Source organism: Myotis davidii, unplaced genomic scaffold, assembly GCF_000327345.1.
Source record: "Myotis davidii unplaced genomic scaffold, ASM32734v1 scaffold323, whole genome shotgun sequence".
NCBI lineage: Eukaryota > Metazoa > Chordata > Mammalia > Chiroptera > Vespertilionidae > Myotis > Myotis davidii.
In genome coordinates, this window is record NW_006295491.1 from 2389127 (window position 1) to 2409188 (window position 20062).

General features: G+C 42.5%; 1 protein-coding gene across 2 annotated transcripts in view; it reads left to right on the plus strand.

Moving 5' to 3' along the window:
• Window positions 1–20062, plus strand: part of GATB (glutamyl-tRNA(Gln) amidotransferase, subunit B) — a 73858-nt gene that overhangs the window by 17773 nt on the left and 36023 nt on the right. For both annotated transcript variants that reach the window (XM_006770121.1, XM_015568059.1), the window contains exons 3-5: window positions 9248–9361; window positions 11612–11810; window positions 12234–12356. In XM_006770121.1, coding sequence (XP_006770184.1) covers window positions 9248–9361; window positions 11612–11810; window positions 12234–12356 — 436 coding nt within the window. The remainder of the gene's footprint in view (window positions 1–9247; window positions 9362–11611; window positions 11811–12233; window positions 12357–20062) is intronic.

A 20062-nucleotide genomic window follows, 5' to 3' on the forward strand; every position in this document is an offset into this window, starting at 1 on the left:
CGTGGGCTCTGGAACCTTCCAGCCTCTCCTTTTTTTCTTTTTTTTTATTCTGGGATTTATTTACCTTCTATAATTGAAACTTCGTTGCCTTCAGTGGAGCTGAGAGCTGAGCTGAAAGCAGGTATCTGGGGTTTATTTACCTTCTATAATTGCAACTTTGTTGCTTTTGAGTGGAGCTGAGGGCCGGTGGCAGGCTGGCTTCCTTTATCACTGGAGTAAGCAAGCCTCCTGCTTGCTTCATCTCCGTGACTGCTGGCCGCCATCTTGGTTGGGTTAATTTGCATACAGTTGCTCTGATTGGCTGGTGGGCGTGGCTTAAGGCATAGGGAAGGTATGGTCAATTTGCGTGTTTGTCTTTTATTAGATTCCTATTAGATAGGTAAAATTCAAGATAGGTTTTTCTGAAGAAGAAATTCTGCCTCAAAACCTCAAGAGCAGTTTCTGCCCTAGTTTCCAGCTTGCCACATAGACTTCAGACTTGACAGACTCCACAATCATGTAAGCTGATTTCTTGAAATAAATTTTATGTGTTTGTGGGGGCCCGGGGGGGGGGGGACTGATAGACTCTTTCAAAGGCTGTCCTTGGGACATTCCTGGGACTGATGAACATAGTAGGAGTACTTTCAACAGATGGCATGTGTCTCTAGGAATTTGCTTTTAACATTCATAGGCCTTGTCCCACCAAATTCACTATCCATACCGATAGTGAGTACCTAGCCAGCATTTCTTTGAGGTCCTCTGGTTCAAGCCAGTTGCTTCTGATCTTTTTATATAAAGATGAAAGCTCTTATTTGAGGTCATTAGAGCTTTTCACTAATGAAATTAATGTTCTTATCTTTCATTGATTATTCTTGAATATGAAATAGTTTGTTGTTCCCTTAAATCTCTCCAAGTATAGAGCCCTATCAGTGAATTTTAGGATTGGTTAGGAAAGACTTGGCAATCTAAAATGAAATTTAGATTTGTATGGTTTAGCCTTTTTAATATTAATATACTTTTTTAAAAACTATAAACAAGAGAAAAACAAATGTTCCAAGTTAACAATCCTGATCCCATCCCAAAGTTTTATTCAAAAAGTATTCAAAAGAACTGATTTTTCTAAAAACTCTATCCCCATGTCTACGTCATGCCTTCATACATCTCTTCTCCACAGATGCTAGTAGAATTTCGAAAGTAACTGCTGTCTTAGAAAGCAGGAAGTCATAGATATGTGGGGCAACAGTGAGATGGAGGTGAAAATTGACTTAGTTAACTATAACTGACAACTTGTTAGAAGGTCATTTCTTTCACTTGAGAATGCAGGCTTTTGTCAGCCACAGGCAAGCAGACAATGTTATCCGGGAAAATTTTGCTTCACTATAAAATGGAAAATGCAATATAAGCTTCCTGAGACACGTAGAAATGTGAACTCTATTCCACTGGAGATAACACACTAATGATCACAAAAGGTGTTGGTTATCATTTAATGGGGAAATATTATGTTGACATAGTGCATACTTTTAGCATCTGTTGTGCCTTACTTTGGATTGTAAATCTGGACTGATGGATCTGTGGAGCTGTTTAGACCTTTCCACATTGGATTCCCTTATCTCCTAGAAAAGCTTGATTATGAAATATTTGATTGAGATAGGCATCTTCCATTTAATAACACTTCCAGTCTGTTGAGTAATTTTATTTAATTCACAGAACAACCCTGAAAAATAAGGGTGTTTTTTTTTACCTAACAGATAAAGAAATTGAGGCCAAGAGAGGTTAGGTAATTTGTGCAAGGTCACACAGCTAACAAGCAATAGAGATGAGATTTCAACTCAGGTCTTTCTGACTCAGTTTTGTCTCAGTTTGTTCATCAGTAGAGGTCTTCTTGGAGATCAGGTTAATTGCCAGTGAGTAATGCCAGATTAGTAACTGTTGGGAATGTTGTGGGAAAAAGGAATAGAGACCAGTTAACCTGCACACCCAATCTTGTTTTTTACTGGCTGCCAGCAACTCAAACTTTCTTATCTAACTTTGCTAACTGGTTGAGTGTGAGGCTCCTCAAATGAATGCTATAGTAGTTGGGCCATTGGCCTCCAACCCCAAAGTGAAGTCTAAGCAAATCAGACAGTGTCATGTGAGAACTCTTTCCACCTAGCACAGAGGCAGGCCAAGCGCTGCTAAGGTCAAGGGCTTTTCATTTTTCTTTCAAGCCCAGAGATGAATGTCAGATCTTAGTATTCCAATGGTTCCTGGAAAAGCAAGCGAGATTGCTCCAGTGCCGCAGGCCAAACTGGTCTAGGCTGCCTTCCCCAGGAAGTAGGCAGAGGCAGGAGGAGAATGGAATCCCAAATGAAAAGAATGGGTCTCTGATACTTAAGAGCAAGAAAATATCCTTGCCCTTGATCCTGATTAGCCTGGGTAGTGGAAATGGTGCAAGAGGACTGGGAATGGAGAGGAGCACTGGAGCTCAAGGACAGCTGGAACAACACTTCTTTTGAACACAAATTGTTTCCTATGAAATGGATATTTATCTTTTTCTCCATTGTGAAAAAGGGATTTAAACAAGAGAACATATAACATTTCTCTTTCTCCTTTTCCCTAGGCAGTGCCCATGTTTAGACATAAAGAGTATACATATTTATGTGGGTATATTTATGTAAATATTTAATATTTCCATAAAACCACTAACTTTTAATGGAAAATTCCTCTTTAGAAAAATTAACTGACCAGTTTTAGCAAGCTTAATTATCATAGCTCAAGAGTATTTGTATTTGTTTTGGCTGGTGAATAAAGAGCTCAGTGGTGAAAAGGCATGTGGGGGGTGAGGAAATGGGGGAACACTTTTCTCTACCATAATGAAAATTTATCTGTGTGGCAATTTTTGCTTTGAATATGAATCAGAGGGAGTGCATGCTTTGAGACATATTTATGGTTAACAGTAAGATAAAGGCCCGTTTTACTGCCTTATTTTTACTTAGTAAATCTTAATTACCTTCTCTTCATAAATTAAGGCATTTATCATGTTATATCTCAGTTATCAAATTTGTCATATGTAGCATTAGTTTCACAGAATAATTCCTTTTTGGGCTTTTTGTAAAACATCAACTTGTAGTCTTTGTTTTAATGCTCCAGAGGAATTGCTGACTGGATTTTCAGTGAGTACAGTTGTCTTGTCATATTGTCAGTCTTTAAAGGAGGTACTGATACCAGTTGGACTAACTCTGGGTGTGATGGCTCACCATTTGAGGGTAAAATAGGAAGGGGAGAGAAATGGTGTGAATTACAGACTATTTTGAAAGACATGCAGTTTTATTTCTTTGAAGTACATCACAAACTATTTCCTGTTACAGGTCCCAGAGACTGGCTTTAGTGAATAGATTTATTTAATTAGTAGAATTTGACATACCGTATTTTTCTGTGTATAAGACGCCCCCCACTTTTCCAATCCAAAATTAAGAAATCAATATTTTAAACATAAAACAGAACACATTTTTATTTAATAATTACCGCAGGTAGTGTTTACATACCATATGATTTATGCAGCACATCACTTTATTCAGCCTCTGTTGCATCACTGTTTTCTTCTTCATCACTATTAGTTCCAGACATATCAATTTCTTCAACTTCTATTGTAATACTGCTGTCCTCTGAGTCACTGTCTTTATATCTGAGATCATCCTCATAAACTGGTGGCATTTTCTGAGCTAACTTTGTTCGTGTTCTCATGGCCAACCCTTCTCTCCTCATGAAATTGAAGCACCATTTTGCCTTGCCTATAAAATCAACAATATTCATTTTGTTGCAAACATACTTTCCTGACATTGAATAAGCTTGGTTGACACACATAAGCCACTCTGGCGCTGCTCCATAATCCAAGTCTTAAGCCTCTGCTGCAAGTTTGTTCATTTTGCTGGTTTTCCTCTTAAGGATTTCCTCTTTTTTGGCACCTTAAGGAGTTGTTCTTCCTGTTTTCTCCACTGTCTGATCATACATTCAGTGGGAGGAGGCCCAAATTGTTTCTCTACAGCTCTATTTCCATGTTCTTTTGCATAGCTCAGTGGTTCTCAACCTTCCTAATGCTGCAACCCTTTAATACAGTTCTTCATGTTGTGGTGACCCCCAACCATTAAATTATTTTCGTTGCTACTTCATAACTGTAATTTTGCTACTGTTATGAATCGTAATGTAAATATCTGATATGAAGGATGTATTTTCATTGTTACAGATTGAACATAATTAAAGCATAGTGATTAATCACAAAAACAATATGTAATTATATATGTGTTTTTTGATGGTCTTGGGCGACCCCTGTGAAAGGGTCGTTCGACCTCCAAAGGGGTCGCGACCCACAGGTTGAGAACTGCTGGCATAGCTGATTACATTCAGTTTGAGTTTTACAGAGTAAGACAGTCACTTCCCAGTATTTATCTTTTGATATCTTTATGGGCTCAGAATGCTCTGGTTCCTGTTGCATCTGCGCACTCTCCACCTCCACCTCCAGTTTCTAGTTCCCAGGTTACCTGGCTTCTGACTGGTGAGGCCAAGAGCAGGATCTGATGAAAGACTGAAGGTGGGAAGAAAGCAGCTACAGGGTCTTTCTCATCTCCTCTTCTCCTCTGACAACATCTCGGGTAGTGGGTGGGCCTCTACCAGGGCTCTAGCTAGTAGATGACAAATCTACGAAGTGTCCAGTGTCCTCTGAGTGCCCCGTCCTCAGCCCTGGGGTAGGACTGGCTTCCTGCTCTTGAGAATCTCCTAAGTGGCCTCCTGTACCCTCTGATGTCTCATCTCTTCTTTCACCAGGGTAAAGTCTCTGCATTAAATGTGTCCTATTTTACATACTAAGTGGTTTCTTTTTCCTAACACATATATTTTATAGAACAATTTTGCTTTCATTTCATAGCTTATGAATGTTGATAAAGGGAATGTTAAATTATCCATTACCTCAGTTAATCAGATGTAAATAATGGGGCAAAGAATAATAAGATAAAATGACTGCCCTCAGGGAGCTCAGTCTGGCTGGGGAGATAGTGCTTAGCAGAGTACGTGGGAGCTGAGGAGGACTAGACTAGGGTAGTGGTGGGACATCCATCCTCATATCCTTTTGCTGACCATGATCTACCCAGTCTGTCTCTGTAGTCATGAAATTTATTAAATGTCTCATCTCCTGCCTCTACCTATCAGACCTTCCTTATCTTCTGATTAAATAAAAGAACTGGCCTCTTTCTGTATGCTTGAAGTCATTTACTTATTTGATAAGGCATTTCATGAGTGTATGTGTCTAGGGATTTCAGAAGTCTAGCAATAAAACATTCCCTGCTAATGGAGAAAGCCTGTAGGTCCACACATTATCAAACCTTCACATGCTAGACACTGTATGTTGAGTGTTCTGCAAAGTTAAAAGAACACAGTGTTTGCCCTCTAGGTGCTCACCATCTGAAAACAAACCTATAGAAACTGGCAAGAAAAAATGTTAGAAACAATATCTACCTTAACTTTTCTCCAGTAGGGTTTGGTTTGTGTTGCTGCTCCGGAGTTATGGCCAGGTGTTAGTAGTCTTGAAAGCTAACACTAGAACTCTTTATTCTTTGAAGATTTAAGATGGAATGTACTAGCCTGAGTTCTGGGGCTCTTACTTCCTAGCTCTGCCTCTTATTATAAGTGTCATTTTGGCCAAATGACTTAATCTCTGTGATTCCCATCACTATCTGTAAGATGAGGATTATAATAGTGTCTGCCCTAGGATTGCTCCGAGGATTAAATGGCAAAAGGTATGTGATGTGCATAGCATGATAAATACTCATGCACTGCACTGTTTCTGCAGCCAGAGCGAAGTCTCCTAAGGCTCAGTTGAGAAAGGTGTGTTGTGTGAGTTCCAAAGTTCATTGCTTTTCTTCCACGTGAAGGCTGCTGTGGCTAATCCCGACATCCTTTGTAGTCACCTTATTTCAATTGCAAAGACAATTCTGGACCATGCTTTCTTCAGGACAAGTTAGTCTTTTGAGTTTTCAAGTCACCTCTTTAATCACATCATACATGATTGGTTATTGCTTCAGGGCACTTCCTGAAACAAGTTTGAGACAGGTAAGACCTTTGTGGCAGGTAATACCTTAGAGAAGATTCAGGTATCGCTGCCTCTCTGAAAACTTCTGTTAATATCCATCACCTCCCTCCTCATGTGAGTTTCACACCTATTAATTGAGCACCACTATTTTTTAGTTCTGTATTGGGCTTCAGGGATACAGGATGAACAGACAGTTCCCATTCTCATGAAACTTAGTGTAATGGAAATATATGTAAACAAGTTCAATGAACCCTGATGCAAACACAAATGGAAAGGTGTGGAAGGTCAGAGCGGTAGAATACCTGGGAAGAATATAAGGAAAGTTTCAGAGATTTGGTGACATCTCAGTAGATCTTGAATGGATTAAGAATAGGGAGGGTCAGCAGGTCAGCATGGTTTGTACAGGGGAACTGGACCATATGTGAGGGTGTGTAGGGGTGTGATTGGGGATGAAATTGAAGATGCAGGCAGGAGCATGTAAGAGCTTGGCCTTTCTCATGTAGACATTGGGGGCTGTTGAGTGATTTTAGGCAACAGATGCTATAAGATTTGCATTTTAGCAGAATCATCCTTGTGTGGATGGTGAACTTGAGAAGGATGTTAGAGATGTTGGCAAGTTCCTGTTCCCACTGCAGATTTATTAAGGCCAGTGACAGAGCCCTATTTACTTCTGTATCCTTGAAGCCTAATACTTTTTAGACATTTAAGAACTGTTGTAGAATAAAAACAGCCCAAGTTGAATTTCCCAATTCTGCATCCTATCCTCAGAACATGCTGACCTAGACCTCCATCTGTCATAAGCAGCTTGACTAAGATCATAATAAATTATTTTTGGTTGGCATTCTTTTAACTGGCACTCTCTGTTTACTAGCCTCTCTGTGCAACTGTAGTGTGGTGATGATTGATGCTTATAATTCTGACCCTGAAGTACTTCAAGCCTTCTAAATCATCAAAAGCAGATTAAAGTATAGTCAATATCACTGCAATGTTTGTGTGTTTTACTGCATTCTTATTCTTTGGAAATTAATGGTTTATCATGTGCCTGTGTGCTCAGTTGCATGTAGGCACAGCAGGAGTCCATGATCACCCCAACTCTGCTCTCTCTTCTAGTGCCTGCCAGGCACAGAGAGTTTATTGGCAATGTATGTCTAGAAATAGGCCAGCAAAATAAACCCAGGTTTTCTTCTTTCCTGGGAGGAAGCAGGTTGGCCCCAAAGGGGCAGATTGGACAGAGATGAGAGAGGAAGCAGTAGTTGGAAATATAGTGGGAGTGGAGTGCTAAGGCAAGAACTGGTACAGACTAGCGAGACAGGCAATTTACAAGCAAGACCACGCTAGGGCCTGAGGCAGGGACATCAGCTTCGCAGTCTTGTGTGCCTTGACCGGAATCATCAGGCCTGAATTTGGCAGCAGTGTCTACCAGTTATATTTGTATTACAGTAACAACTGTTCAGTAAAATGCCAAACAGCAAGTGAAAACATCAATAATTAGAGCATTCTGTTTCCCACACTCACACATCTTCTTGTGAAACCATTATTAGTGCCGAGCTGGCAATATGATTTGGCCCAGAATGCAGAACTCCAAATAGAGGCTATGAGATGGCTGACTCCATTCTGTTACCTGGCTTCCGGGGGGAAAGGCATGTGGTGGTGTTACCAGGAGGGAGATTGGCTGTTGGGATTATCTTTGGGAGGTTGTATATTGCCGTAAGTAGAGATGTACAGGTTTGTTTTTCAAATCTGTGTTTGATCAACAAGTTATGCCTTTGTCGGGGAGCCTCACTCATTGTCCAAGCCTGGAGATACAGTCCCCAAAACACAGGGATTGTTTGTCACCTTCTAGGTAAGGGCGCAGGTGGACTTTAGAGCAAGCTTTACCATTTGCCAACTCGGTGATTTTGGGTGAGTCTCTTAGTATCTCTGGGTTTTACTTTTCCTTTTTCTGAAATATTGGAATAATGTAAGTTCCTTCTTTACAAGGTTGCTGTGAGGCTGGAATACTATATTGGATGTGAAAGTGCTGAACTGGGAAGCCCTATATGCATAAGAGTATAATACAGATACTAAAGCACATGATAAATATTCTAATAAAAATAGAAATGTTTCATCAGCAAGCACAGTATCCTCAAAAATTTCCCCTAAGTACAGTGGGGAAAATGAACTAAAATTGAATTCCTACTGCAGAGTAGATGTTCTGGCTGTTACTCTAGCCACTCCATAAGCTCACATGAAACCTGTTTCAGAGATGAGGAAATAGCTTCTAGTCATGGCAGTATATCCACATAGCACAGGTGGGAGGTGGGCCTGGCTCCAGAACTTAGTGCTCCTTCTCTCTAGTTGTCTGTGTTACTCCATCCCTCCCTCCTCCAAAGTTCTTAAAAGCTGTCCATGTCCTTTGGGGCTAGGGAGTTGCCATTTCTTGGACATCCACACCTGTAGGTGGGGCAGGACGGATCCAGAGGCCCTAAGCTCCAGGAGCCCCTGGGGGGACCAGCAGTTCGGAGAGAGTCAGGGTGTAGGGCACACTCAGAGTTGGCAGATCTGGACTGGAGGCAGGTGTGCCCCTTTCCCAGACCTTGAGGAAATGGCTGTAGCCCTGTAGTTTCCAGAAGTTCATCTGTCAAAGTGTGTTTCAATCTCATGCAGGTTGTTTGGTGAGCTGCTTCTTGGGTCCTTCTCCCAGGAATCAGTGTGTCCCGTGCATTCTGACCGGCTTCTTGCTCTGCTTGCAGAGGGAGTGAGGTTAAATTTATCCCATGTAGTAACCACTCTGCTGAGCTTTTCTGGGACCCTCCTGTTGACTTTGATGCCAGATGTACAGGAAAGGTTCCCCAAGGTGGCAGCTCATTACCTGCCCAGTGGAACCCATCGCTGCATGCATTTTCTTTCTTTTTGCACATTCCTTACTGGGGATGTGCCCACAACCAAGGTACATGCCCTTGACCGGAATCGAACCTGGGACCTGGAGTCCGCAGGCTGACGCTCTACCCACTGAGCCAAACCGGTTAGGGCTGCATTTTCTTTTATATATAAAGTTTTCATGGTTCCAGACTAACAGAGTCAGCTTATGAAGTGGAGCTGCCCACACAGAGAACCAGAGAATGCCTGTTGAAGGGCCAAATTGAATATTCAGGGAGGATGTCAGTGTGTGGGAGAAGCATTTGTTCAGACTGGATCTGAGAGGAGCTGTGTGTCGTGTTTCCATAGGTTCTCAACAGGAGGTGTGTAGAGGCGGCAGTGATGACAGGCCTGGCACTGAACTGCCACATAAACAAGAAGTCCTTGTTTGACAGGAAGCACTACTTCTATGCAGACCTCCCTGTAAGTATGCTTTGTGATCGCCCTGTGTAAGTTCTCAGAGCTGGGGGGGTTGGAGCTGGGGAGGAGGGCTGTGCCTCACATGTTTCCCATCAGAGGTCTGTCCATCGCAGCAGGAAGGTCTGCCCGACCTGATGAAGGCAGGTGCCCCCCGATGTTTACTAGATTGGATGCAATTGTCCTGATTGCTGACTCCTTGCTTAGCCTCATGCTTCTGGTGGCTTGCTCATAATTGAACGGGGAGTAGAAGAAGCCAGTGTTCCCAGGCTCAGCCCAGCCGTGGTGTTTGGCGCTAATTGCCTGTTACAACAAAAGCTAACTCTGGGGCTGATGCAACGGTAAATGCGGTAAATGTGTACTGTAGTTCTGTAGACACAGCGAGAGCTTCCCTCTTTCAAGTTGAAGTTCCCAATAATAGACCGTCACCTTTGGAGACATTTCTGTCATCTCACAAGGAGCAAGTAAGTGGACAACAGAAAGCAGAACCATGTACCTGAAGCCTAGACTCACAACAGGAATTGGCTGAGCAGTAAAGCCAATGTTAACCTGCTTTTTCCTTAAAATTAGGAAGTGTTTTTCTTTTAGAGAAGCCAGTTTTTGGGGTTTTTTTTATAACATTGAACAGAACCCAAACTGCAGTGTTGAATGGGTTTCCCCAAATCATGTTTATTTGATCGGAGCCTCTGATACTAAGTATGGCCCTTCTTCAGATATAAAAAAAACAAAAAAACACACAAAAAAAATAGGGGTGAGGATATTGCTCCCCATTCTCCTTGAACTAGAGACTGGGGTGAGCTGGTTTTTAGTGCGTGAAAACAGGAGGATTAAATAAAAAATACAACTAGAACCTGAATTCTCCAGCTGCTGCTTGGACCCTCTGGCTGGAGCCTTTTAGCAGATCCTCCTCTTTCAGAGGATGGAAAGCATGAACTGACATTTTTACATCTTTTAAGAGTGATAATCAGTTTGGTTAAGGTGGGAGACTTAGCACTATGGGACTAAAATGAGAAGTTTTGATTATTTGTGTCTTTTTATTCTTTCTGGCCCAGGCAGCTCAGATGATCCAGAGTTAGTCTTGTCAAATATTACATGGACATACTCTTAAAAATTCATTATTTATCTGAATAAGCGGTTAATTTAAATTATTCTAATTTGAATTTAAGCATCCTGTATTTTATTTGGCAGCCCTACTCAGAGTTTAATTTTTATAAATTGAGACTTCCTTACTTCCTTTTTGCACAGAGAATGCGTTGGCCTAAAGCAGTGATTCTGAAAGTGTGGTTCCCTGGACCACTAGCATCAGTAATTCCTAGGAACTTGTTAGAAATATAAATTCTCAGGTACCATCCCAAACCTGCAGAGTCAGAAACTCTTCAGGTGGAGCTAGTCTATGTTTTGACCAGCCTGCCAGTTGATTCTGAAGCAGCTCAAGTTTGGAAAATGCTGGCTGGGTGGCTAGGAGCACAGACTGTGGAGCCAGACCATCCAAGTTCAAAGCCTGACATTGATGCTTACTACTCCGTGACTTGGCGCAAGGCCCTTAATCCCTCCCAGGCCCTGTACCTCTTGCTAGAATTGTTGTGAGGATTAAGAGGTGTACCTTACTGAGAACACAGTGTCAGGGACCCAGCAAGCTGAAGCAGGCGCTTCAGCTGTTACTCGCTGTTCTTCTCCAGTTCTCCCTATTGACTCTTTAGCGCAGTGATTCTCAACCTTGGCTGCACATTAGAATCACCTGGGAATCTTTTTAAAATCCTGATTTCTGGGCCTCATCCTCCGGAAATTCTGTTTCTTTGTTACTAATGTTGTGGACCCCACCCCATAACAGAGAAACAATTTCCGGAGGGTGAGGATCCAGAAATCAGGATTTTTAAAAAGATTCCCAGGTGATTCTAATGTGCAGCCAAGGTTGAGAACCACTGCCTTAGAGGCCTCTGACAGTGAGATTATTGTTATTCCCCCAAATGGTACTTCAGAAGGGAAGATAGGATTCGGGTTGTTTATTGTACCATTATTTGGGGCAGGGGATGTCCAGGGAGGGTAAATGGGGATAGGAAAAGCCAGAAGAGACCAGGCTAAATTATGGCTGCAAGGCATAAGATCATTTTTCTTCTCCTTTTTCTTTTTCCTGTTTTTGTTTTGTTTTGTTTTGTTGTTTTTAGGTAAGCCTTTAGTTTTGTGACCTTAAAAGGAATAGTGAACTGGGCCCAGCTTTTGTGGACTGATGACTGTATAACCCCTGTTTGTGTGCAGGCAGGCTACCAAATTACCCAGCAGAGGCTCCCGATCGCTGTGAAGGGCAGCTTGGCATACAGCGTCTGTGTGGGGAAGAAGCGGAGTCAGGTGATCAACAAGACAGTGAGGATCAAGCAGATCCAGCTGGAGCAAGACAGTGGCAAGAGCCTTCACGATGACCTGCGGTCCCAGACGCTCATTGACTTGAACAGGGCAGGTAGGCTTAGAGATTCTCCATTACTTTTCCTCGCAGCCTCTCTTCTCCCCTCCAGTTTCCCCAAACAAATTGAGGACACAGGCCCAGAAGCCTGACAGGTGGAGATCAGACTATCCACATTGGTACTGGCACAGGTGATCAGAGAACTGTGATTACTCTTGGGCTTGCTAACAATCCGCCCCTAACACGAGACAAACGTAGCCGCCTCGTCAGACCCAACAGCTTGATATCTTAAGCCGACTTTAAACGAAATGATCCCAAGTTAAAGATTAAAAAGTGAGAGAAAAGAGAGAAGCAATTCCTAGGCTAGGACCCACTTTGAGAGTCCTTCAGTGATGCATGGTTTTCCAAAAATTTCAGCCTAATTTATCTGCTGATCAGATTGGAGAGCTCAGTCAGGCTGACTCTGCCTCTCGTTGGTAGGAGTTGGCCTTCTGGAAGTGGTCCTGGAGCCCGATATGTCCTGTGGAGAAGAGGCAGCAACAGCTGTTAGGGAGCTGCAGCTGATACTTCAAGCCCTGGGGACCAGCCAGGCAAACATGGCAGGTACAAGCTCACAAGCAGTGTCCCTCCTTCTATACCTCCTCCCTTTCTGCTTCTCAGGTCTCTGCACTTAAGTTTTATTCTCTGCATCAGCTGCTTTGAGGTGGTTTACATCCTTTTTTCAGCTTTTTACATTCCTAATTGTTTTGGGGTTTGTTTGTTTGTTTTAGAATTTTCCTTGGATTCTTTTCTGAGCCCCCTGAACACACCAACAACAAGGGTACAGAGGCCCTGGGCCCAACCGTGTGAGAATAGAGTCACAAGAGTAGATGCTCTGTCTGGCTTCGTGCATCAGAATGTTGTGAGGGTTGATGAAATAATGTGTTTGGATGGTTTCACCTTTCTCAGTGAGAAGACACTGTTTATCCAGAATAACTCAGTTTGTGAGAGCTGTGTGGGTGGCACTTCTTTGTTAGTTGATGCCTTTCCTTTTGGTCTTTCTTTTCCTGCTTCTGGAGAATTTTCATCCATGTGCAGCTGAAGCCAAATTATATAAACTATAAGCCAAGGTTATGATTTCTCTAAACTTTAACTTTGAGATAAAATCTTTAATTCAATCGAAATTAAGGTAAACAAGAAAACCCACTTGTATCCTTGGGACCAAACAAACTCTGCATTTTAAGTATTTATACATTTGACATTAGATTACAAGTTCCTCTCAAGTTCAGTTTCTTCATGGCTTGCTCCCTTGGCCCCTTCCTCGTGCTGCTTTGCTGGCCCGGAAGTCCCTGAAAGCTAGTCTCACCCGTGGTTTTCTTCCTATTTTCTGTCCACCAGAGGCTTTTTAAAAATCTTCTGCCACCCACAGAGTACTCCCTTACAGAGTGGAGAGGGGATACAGTTTCTGCATGTACAGTTGTTCATCTGAGACCACTGCAGTGGTGTAGTAGTGTTCTCCAGAGAAACAGGACCAGTGGAATGTGTGTACTAGTATGTTACGCATGTGTGTTTGTATCTAATGACATTTATTGTGAGGAACTGGCTCATATGATCATGGAGGCTGAGAAGTTCCAAGATCTAGTCAGGAAGCTGTGGGAGAGCTCTTGCAAGAGCACAAGCTCCAGGGGAGCGGGTAGGGCAGTCCAGTTCAGGTCCACAGGCCTGAGGACCCTCGGAGAGCCGATGGTGTAAGTTCCAGTCTGAGCCAAGTCCAAAGGCAGGAGACCAATATCCCAGCTCAAAGGCAATCAGGCAGGGAGACTGAATCCCCCCACTCTGCCTTTTGTTCTGTTTATGCCTCCCATGAATTGAATGGCTCCCACCCACAGTGGGGAAGCAGTCTGCTTTACTCAGTCCGTGGATTCAAATGGTAATCTCATCCAGAAGCACCCTCGCAGACACACTCAGAATAATGTTTAACCAGATATCTGGGTACCCCATGACCCAGTCAAGTTGACGTAACATCAGCCAACACAAATGGTCACAGTGAGTGCCCGTAAATACCTCTGATAGTGATGATTCGTCTCCCTGCCAGTTTGTGATGCTGTTTACCAACCTTTTCATGTCATGCAATATAGTTGTATTTTACAAAAAAAAGACTTCTGAATTCGTAATGCCACATTTGTCACATAGGACATCTTACAAGCAATAAATTGTTACATCAGAGACCTGGTACAAGTTGAATCTGAAGATAGAACTTGCCTATTTGCTATCTTCCTTAATGATTGGAAAAACAGTAGCCATATGAGTGAGTGGCTTAAAGGTTAGCTGCCTGCAAGTTTGCTTTAGAAAAACAAGACTTTGTTTTAGAATAATAAAACTCTCCATTTTAGATTTATGGCTCATGCTGCTTTTACCCACCGAACATAAGTGAAATATGGGCAGGTTGGATGGTCATTCATTCATGCACTAAGTGTTAATTCTCTGTTGCTTTAAAAAAAAAAAAGGTTTTGTTATTCCATTCTTCAAAATAACTGATTTCTACCAAACTTATGGAATAATAAACAGGCCACCTGTTAGTTAAGAAGTAACCCCATCTGGGTCCTTGCCAAGAGATAAACCGTATCGGCACGAACGCATCAATTCAGTGACAGCTGAGAGGATTCATTAAATGGCATTTGGTGTGATATTTTTTGTTGCTTTTAAAAAACCAAAGTTTTTCCCATAGCACAGCAGCAGAGTGGCTGTGGTGGTCCCAAAGTGCTGTGGGGAGGGTCCAAAGTCTGTAGCATCTGTAGGGGTCAGCCCCGACCCCTTTGCTCTCACCACTATGGGACCACTGTATTGGCACTGGAGACTGCAGCCTAGGAACTGAGGGCTACTCTGGGGGGGACCAGTGGTCCCCAGGGTGCTTTGGGAATGACTCTTAAATTCCTCTGGGCTGTGATTCAATGAGTTCCTGATAGTTTTGCTGATGAGCATAGACAAGCTCAGCCTGGGTCCCAAAAGTCATTTCTTTCTCAGGGCTGTCTGCCACTGTGAGATCTTCAAAACAGTCTGTTGAGTTGAATTTGTACCTATGTGGACATACAAAATGTTTCAGTGGTAATAATATTGTTCAGTTTGAACATGTGGCATGTGCTCATTGGTTCACTAAGCATTTTAAAAACTCATTTGTCTCATTTAAACTTTATGACAATTCCAGAGTCTCTATGACATGCACTGACCACCAGGGGGCAGATGCTCCAACCGGTAGGTTGGCTTGCTGCTGGGGTCCGGAAGATCGGGCCTGAGTGAGTCCGGCCAGACACGTCCTGGAGCCCTCCTGCAGTCCCTCCCCCGCTGGCCAACCTCCTGCATCCCTCCATGGCCCCAATTGTGTACCAGTGGAGTCCCTCCGCCTGGCCTGCACCCTCTCACAATCCGGGACCCCTTGAGGGATGTCGGAAATCCAGTTTCAGCCCAATCCCGCAGGCCAGTTTGAGGGACCCCACTGATGCACGAATTTGTGCACCAGGCCTCTAGTCTATCATAATTGCCATAGATAACTTTGAAAGATAGTATAGCAGAGCATGGGTACCATGGGTGCTGATGGCACTAAGGACCCAGATCTGGAATGGAATCCTGTCCTACCACTTCTAGCTGTAGGAACCTGGCAAGGTATTTGATTTCTCTGAACCTCACTTTCCACACTTAGAAAATGAGTTCTCAAATAATTGTGTATGGAAAGGGAAAGGAAGAAACCAAAGAACAAAAAAACCATCCAAGTCTTCAGTTAGTTGGGGCAGCTGGATGGTGTCCCTGAGACAGGGAGATGATTTACTGAGACAGGGACAATTGGGAGAGGAGTAATTTTGTGGGAGAAAATCATTTTGAATGTCAAGTTTGAAATGCCTCAAGGGTGTCTAAATGGCTTTGTCATTGAACTAGATTGTAGGGAATGAATGTGATAATGTGTATAAAACTTATCACAGGCCCCGACAAATAGCCTGTGCTCACTATCTTAGGTATTTTTAACAATAGTAAGTAGTGTTACTTTTACAGAATCACTGCTCATTTTAGATGAATACACTTTGTGAAATGTGGTCACTTTTGCTCATTGTCGAACCTGGTTATTTAAGTTCTGGAGAGTATTCAGTGATCAGAATGAGGTAGTTTAATAGACTTCTCACTAAATCCTCAGGCCCCTGCTGCTTATAGAAACAGCTTTCTGTCCTGATGTTATATTTCTGATGTGCGAATGTGTTTCCGGAAAAAATAATGTAACTGTACCATATCACTGTGCTCAGTGGTGTAGTTCTTTGGCTTTGCTGTTACAAATCTCTACTTCTAGAGGGTAGAAATTGAGCTTGATAGCATTCTCATGATATGTGAATAAAGGCCCTCCCTTGGTGTTGCAGAACCTGACTGGTAAGGCTTTTGTGCACTTGAGGCGATTTAACTTAATTTGTTTGAAAGGTATTTTGTCTTCACTGGATAGAATGTCTTTTGTTAATGTTTGATGCCATATTTGAATCCAGGCTAGGGAATGCTCTTTCAACACTGCAGGATACTAAGTGATTCCTGTCAGACTTTTCTATAGCATGGTCATCTCTGGGAGAGACTGAAATTCATGCTTTTATTCCATTTCCAAATTAGAGTTCCAAATTGTGAAAGATGGTTTCATTCTTAAAAGCAAGTGAGGTCCAATTCAGGGTTCCCTGAGTTCCAACAAAGTTGTCTCTCAAGTATTGAAATTTGGTTGAGTAGAGCTCAGCATACTGTGGAAGTTTTCCTTTGAGCTACATGGGCCTTTCAGATTATTCCAGCTGTAATTTAGTCCTACTTAGACGCAACTTTAGAATTTATCAGGAACCTGCTGTGAGACAGTAACCAGCCCACTTACTCATTGCTCAGGAAAACACCATAGTTTTGGCTTGTTCAATAAGCTATTAATTTATTGAACAATTACTATATTCCAGACCCAGCTCTGGGTTCTGAATATAGCCATGCAAAGGATATTCACAAGCTTATATTCATGAGGGAGGAAAATTCATTAACAAATAAAACAAAAGCAATTATAGTGATAAGTGCATTAAGGAAATAAATAGGGTGTCAAGGAAATTGAAGGCCTCTCAGGGGAGGCAACATTTATTTGAGACCTGAAGAATGAGTCCAGGCCCAGGCAGCATAGAGGGAGGGAATGAGCATTCTAGGAAAACGCTAAGGCAAAGTCCCTGCATGAGAAAAATCTCAGGAAATGCTCAGAGTTCGCATAGTTAACAGCCACTGCAGAGAAAGCATAATGAGCAGGCGAATGCACTCACTTGATGAAGTGAGGCTTGGGATAGATTACCGGTAATGGCAGGAAGTTGTTTGGGTTTCATTCCAAGTGCAGTGGGAAGCCCTCGAAGGGCTTTGAAGCAAGGGAATGACTTAGTTTTAGTCTATGTAACATTTTAGAAAAATCACTCTCTGCTTTGTGGAAAGTAGACTCAGAAGGGTAAGAGGAAGCAAGGCCAGGTAAAAAGCTTTTGTCGTCATTCAGATGGAAGATGATGCTTTTGTGGACAGGGCTGGTATCAGTGAAGATGAAACGATCAAGACAGATAGGTTCAAGATGGTTTTTTGAAATAAGAGGATTTGTTAACAGGCTGGTATGGAAGCCAAGGGACGAGAAGAAATCAAAGATGCCTTTTAGGAAGGCTGAGGAGCTAGGTCAGTGATGGCGAACCTATGACACGCGCATCAGAGGTGACATGCGAACTCATTTTTTTGGTTGATTTTTCTTTGTTAAATGGCATTTAAGTATATAAAATAAATACCAAAAATATAAATCTTTGTTTTACTATGGTTGCAAATATCAAAAAATTTCTATATGTGACACAGCACCAGAGTTAAGTTAGGGTTTTCAAAATGCTGACACACTGAGCTCAAAAGGTTCGCCATCACTGAGCTAGGTGGTGGTGCTATTTATTGAAATTGCAAAAGTGAAGACAAGAATGGCTTTTGTGGGGTTGGGGGGCAAGTCAGGATTTAGTTTCAGAAATTGAAATACCTTTGAGACCTCCAAGTAGAGGTGTCAAGTAGACTTTGGATATCAATGAGGAGCTCCGAATAGAGGTCTGGGCTGAAGAGATCAATTTAGGAGTCATCAGCCATAGATGGTATATAAAACATATACCCCTACAGCAAGAGTATAAGAGTTTGAATGGGAAAGAAAGCACCAGCAACTAAAGTGCAAATGGAGTCTCCCAGGGTGGCCGGAGGGAAATCGAGAGCGCTTAAGGCCGCAGGAGCTGAGAGAACGCTATTTCAGGAAGGATTAGTCAGTATGTCATGTGTGGCTGAGGTATCCCATAAGGGGAAGAGAGAACATGTCCTTTGTCCACTGGATTTGGTGGCAGGAGGTTGTTGGTGACTTTGTGTAGGCATTTTCCCAGAGGAGGAGATAGAAGCCAAGCTGAGCTGGGTTTAGAAGTAAATGGGAGGTGAGATCATGGAGACAATATGTGCAACAAACAAAACTTGTTTGCGACGATTTGTTGAAAGGAAAGTAGAGAAATGGTAGCTGAATAACGGAGAGAGAATTGGGTTCAGGAGAGCAGGGCTTTCGTTTTGGGTTTTGTTTTTTTTAATGAGAAATATTACATATGTATATATTAGAAGTAGTGCTGAGAAAGGGAGATTAATGACTAATGTGAGAAAGAGGTGACTGAAAGAGTGATGTCCTTGGGAAGGCAAGAGTGGTGGGGATATAAAAGCTGGGCCCATTTTTCAAAGGCCTCCCATTCTGGTCTTAAAGATAAGATTAATTCAGAATACACTGTAGACATGTGCTAGATCCTGTAGTATTGATTGTGTACGTTCTAATAATGCAGGGGAGCCAGCAGTGGAGGCCAGCTTATTGATAAGGGGTTTTAAGGAGAAGGTGGTAACACTCAAGTGGGACCTTGAAGGATGAGCAGAGGTTGAAGAAGGGACAGTCACACTGATGAAGGGAGTGTGTGGGAGCCAGCGGTGCAGACAGGGACTTGTATGAAGAGAGCTCCCCTGATTGGAAGAGAGCTTTCTCATGGAAGGCCTACTGGGGAAATGTGGGTAGTGTCAGCCAAGACCAGATGAGGGCTCTTGAATACCAAGCAGAGGAGACGAGTCGATCCAATAGGAGCTGGCTGTGCACTTGAGCAAACAAAGGGAATGCTGAACATGACTTTGTGGGAGGATGAAAGTCAGAGCTGTACCCAGGTGGCTGGACAAGGAGGGGTTGAGGGGTTGGTTGCTGTATTAAAAGTCTAGATGCGATTCTGTCATCTGGGCTTGAAGTCCCGAGGCCTCAGGCGGGGGTGGCAACAGTGGAAATGGAAAGGTAGTGACAGGTATGAGGAATATTTGGAGAGAAGCACTGATAGGATTTAGTTATCAGTTTGGATATAAAGGACAAAGAAAAGAAAAGCAGAAGATGACCTCAGGGTCCCCAGACAGAGTCTGATGATGTCAGGAATAGTTGGAACTTTTTGAGATTCGGGTAAGCACAAATTGTCCAAAAGGAGGTACAGGATTTTATAAAAGTCTTGAGATGTCCAGACTGGAACATAGAGTAATTTCCAAACTGAAAGGCACCTGTTCCCTGACTGTCAGCATCGGGGGAGTTGCATTAGCGAGGAGCGTGAGCTCTTTCCTTTCCTGTGGGAATGAGTGAAGAGCTGGGCAAGCAGCAGCCTGCCCTTGTCTCCAGCTTGGAGAGTGAGCCCCACAGCCCAGCTCTGAGGCAGTGACAGAAACCAGTGCCTAGGGCAGTGATGGCGAACCTTTTGAGCTCAGCATGTCAGCATTTTGAAAAACCCTAACTTAACTCTGGTGCTGTGTCACATATAGAAATTTTTTGGTATTTGCAACTATAGTAAAACAAAGATTTATATTTTTGATATTTATTTTATATATTTAAATGCCATTTAACAAAGAAAAATCAACCAAAAAAATGAGTTCACGTGTCACCTCTGACGCGCATGTCATAGGTTCGCCATCACTGGCCTAGGGTCTCCTTTCTTGGCATGGAATTTATTCACACCATTTAATTATTTTAATATGTATTTGCTATGGAATCTGGGAAAATTCATTTATTTATTCAGCCTATCAGAACACTTAGGTTTGGCAGATTATTTTTCAATTTAAAAACCTGCCTACGAAAATAAAAATTCAGCATCTTGTCTTCTTATTCTGTCCCATTTTAATATTGTAAGTGAAATTAGGAAACAGAATTTGAGCTTTACTTTGCAGGGTATAAGACCTAAGCTCTGTCCACTGCAGCAGATCCTTACCGCAGCCAGAGAGGATTCAGAGTCCTGTCT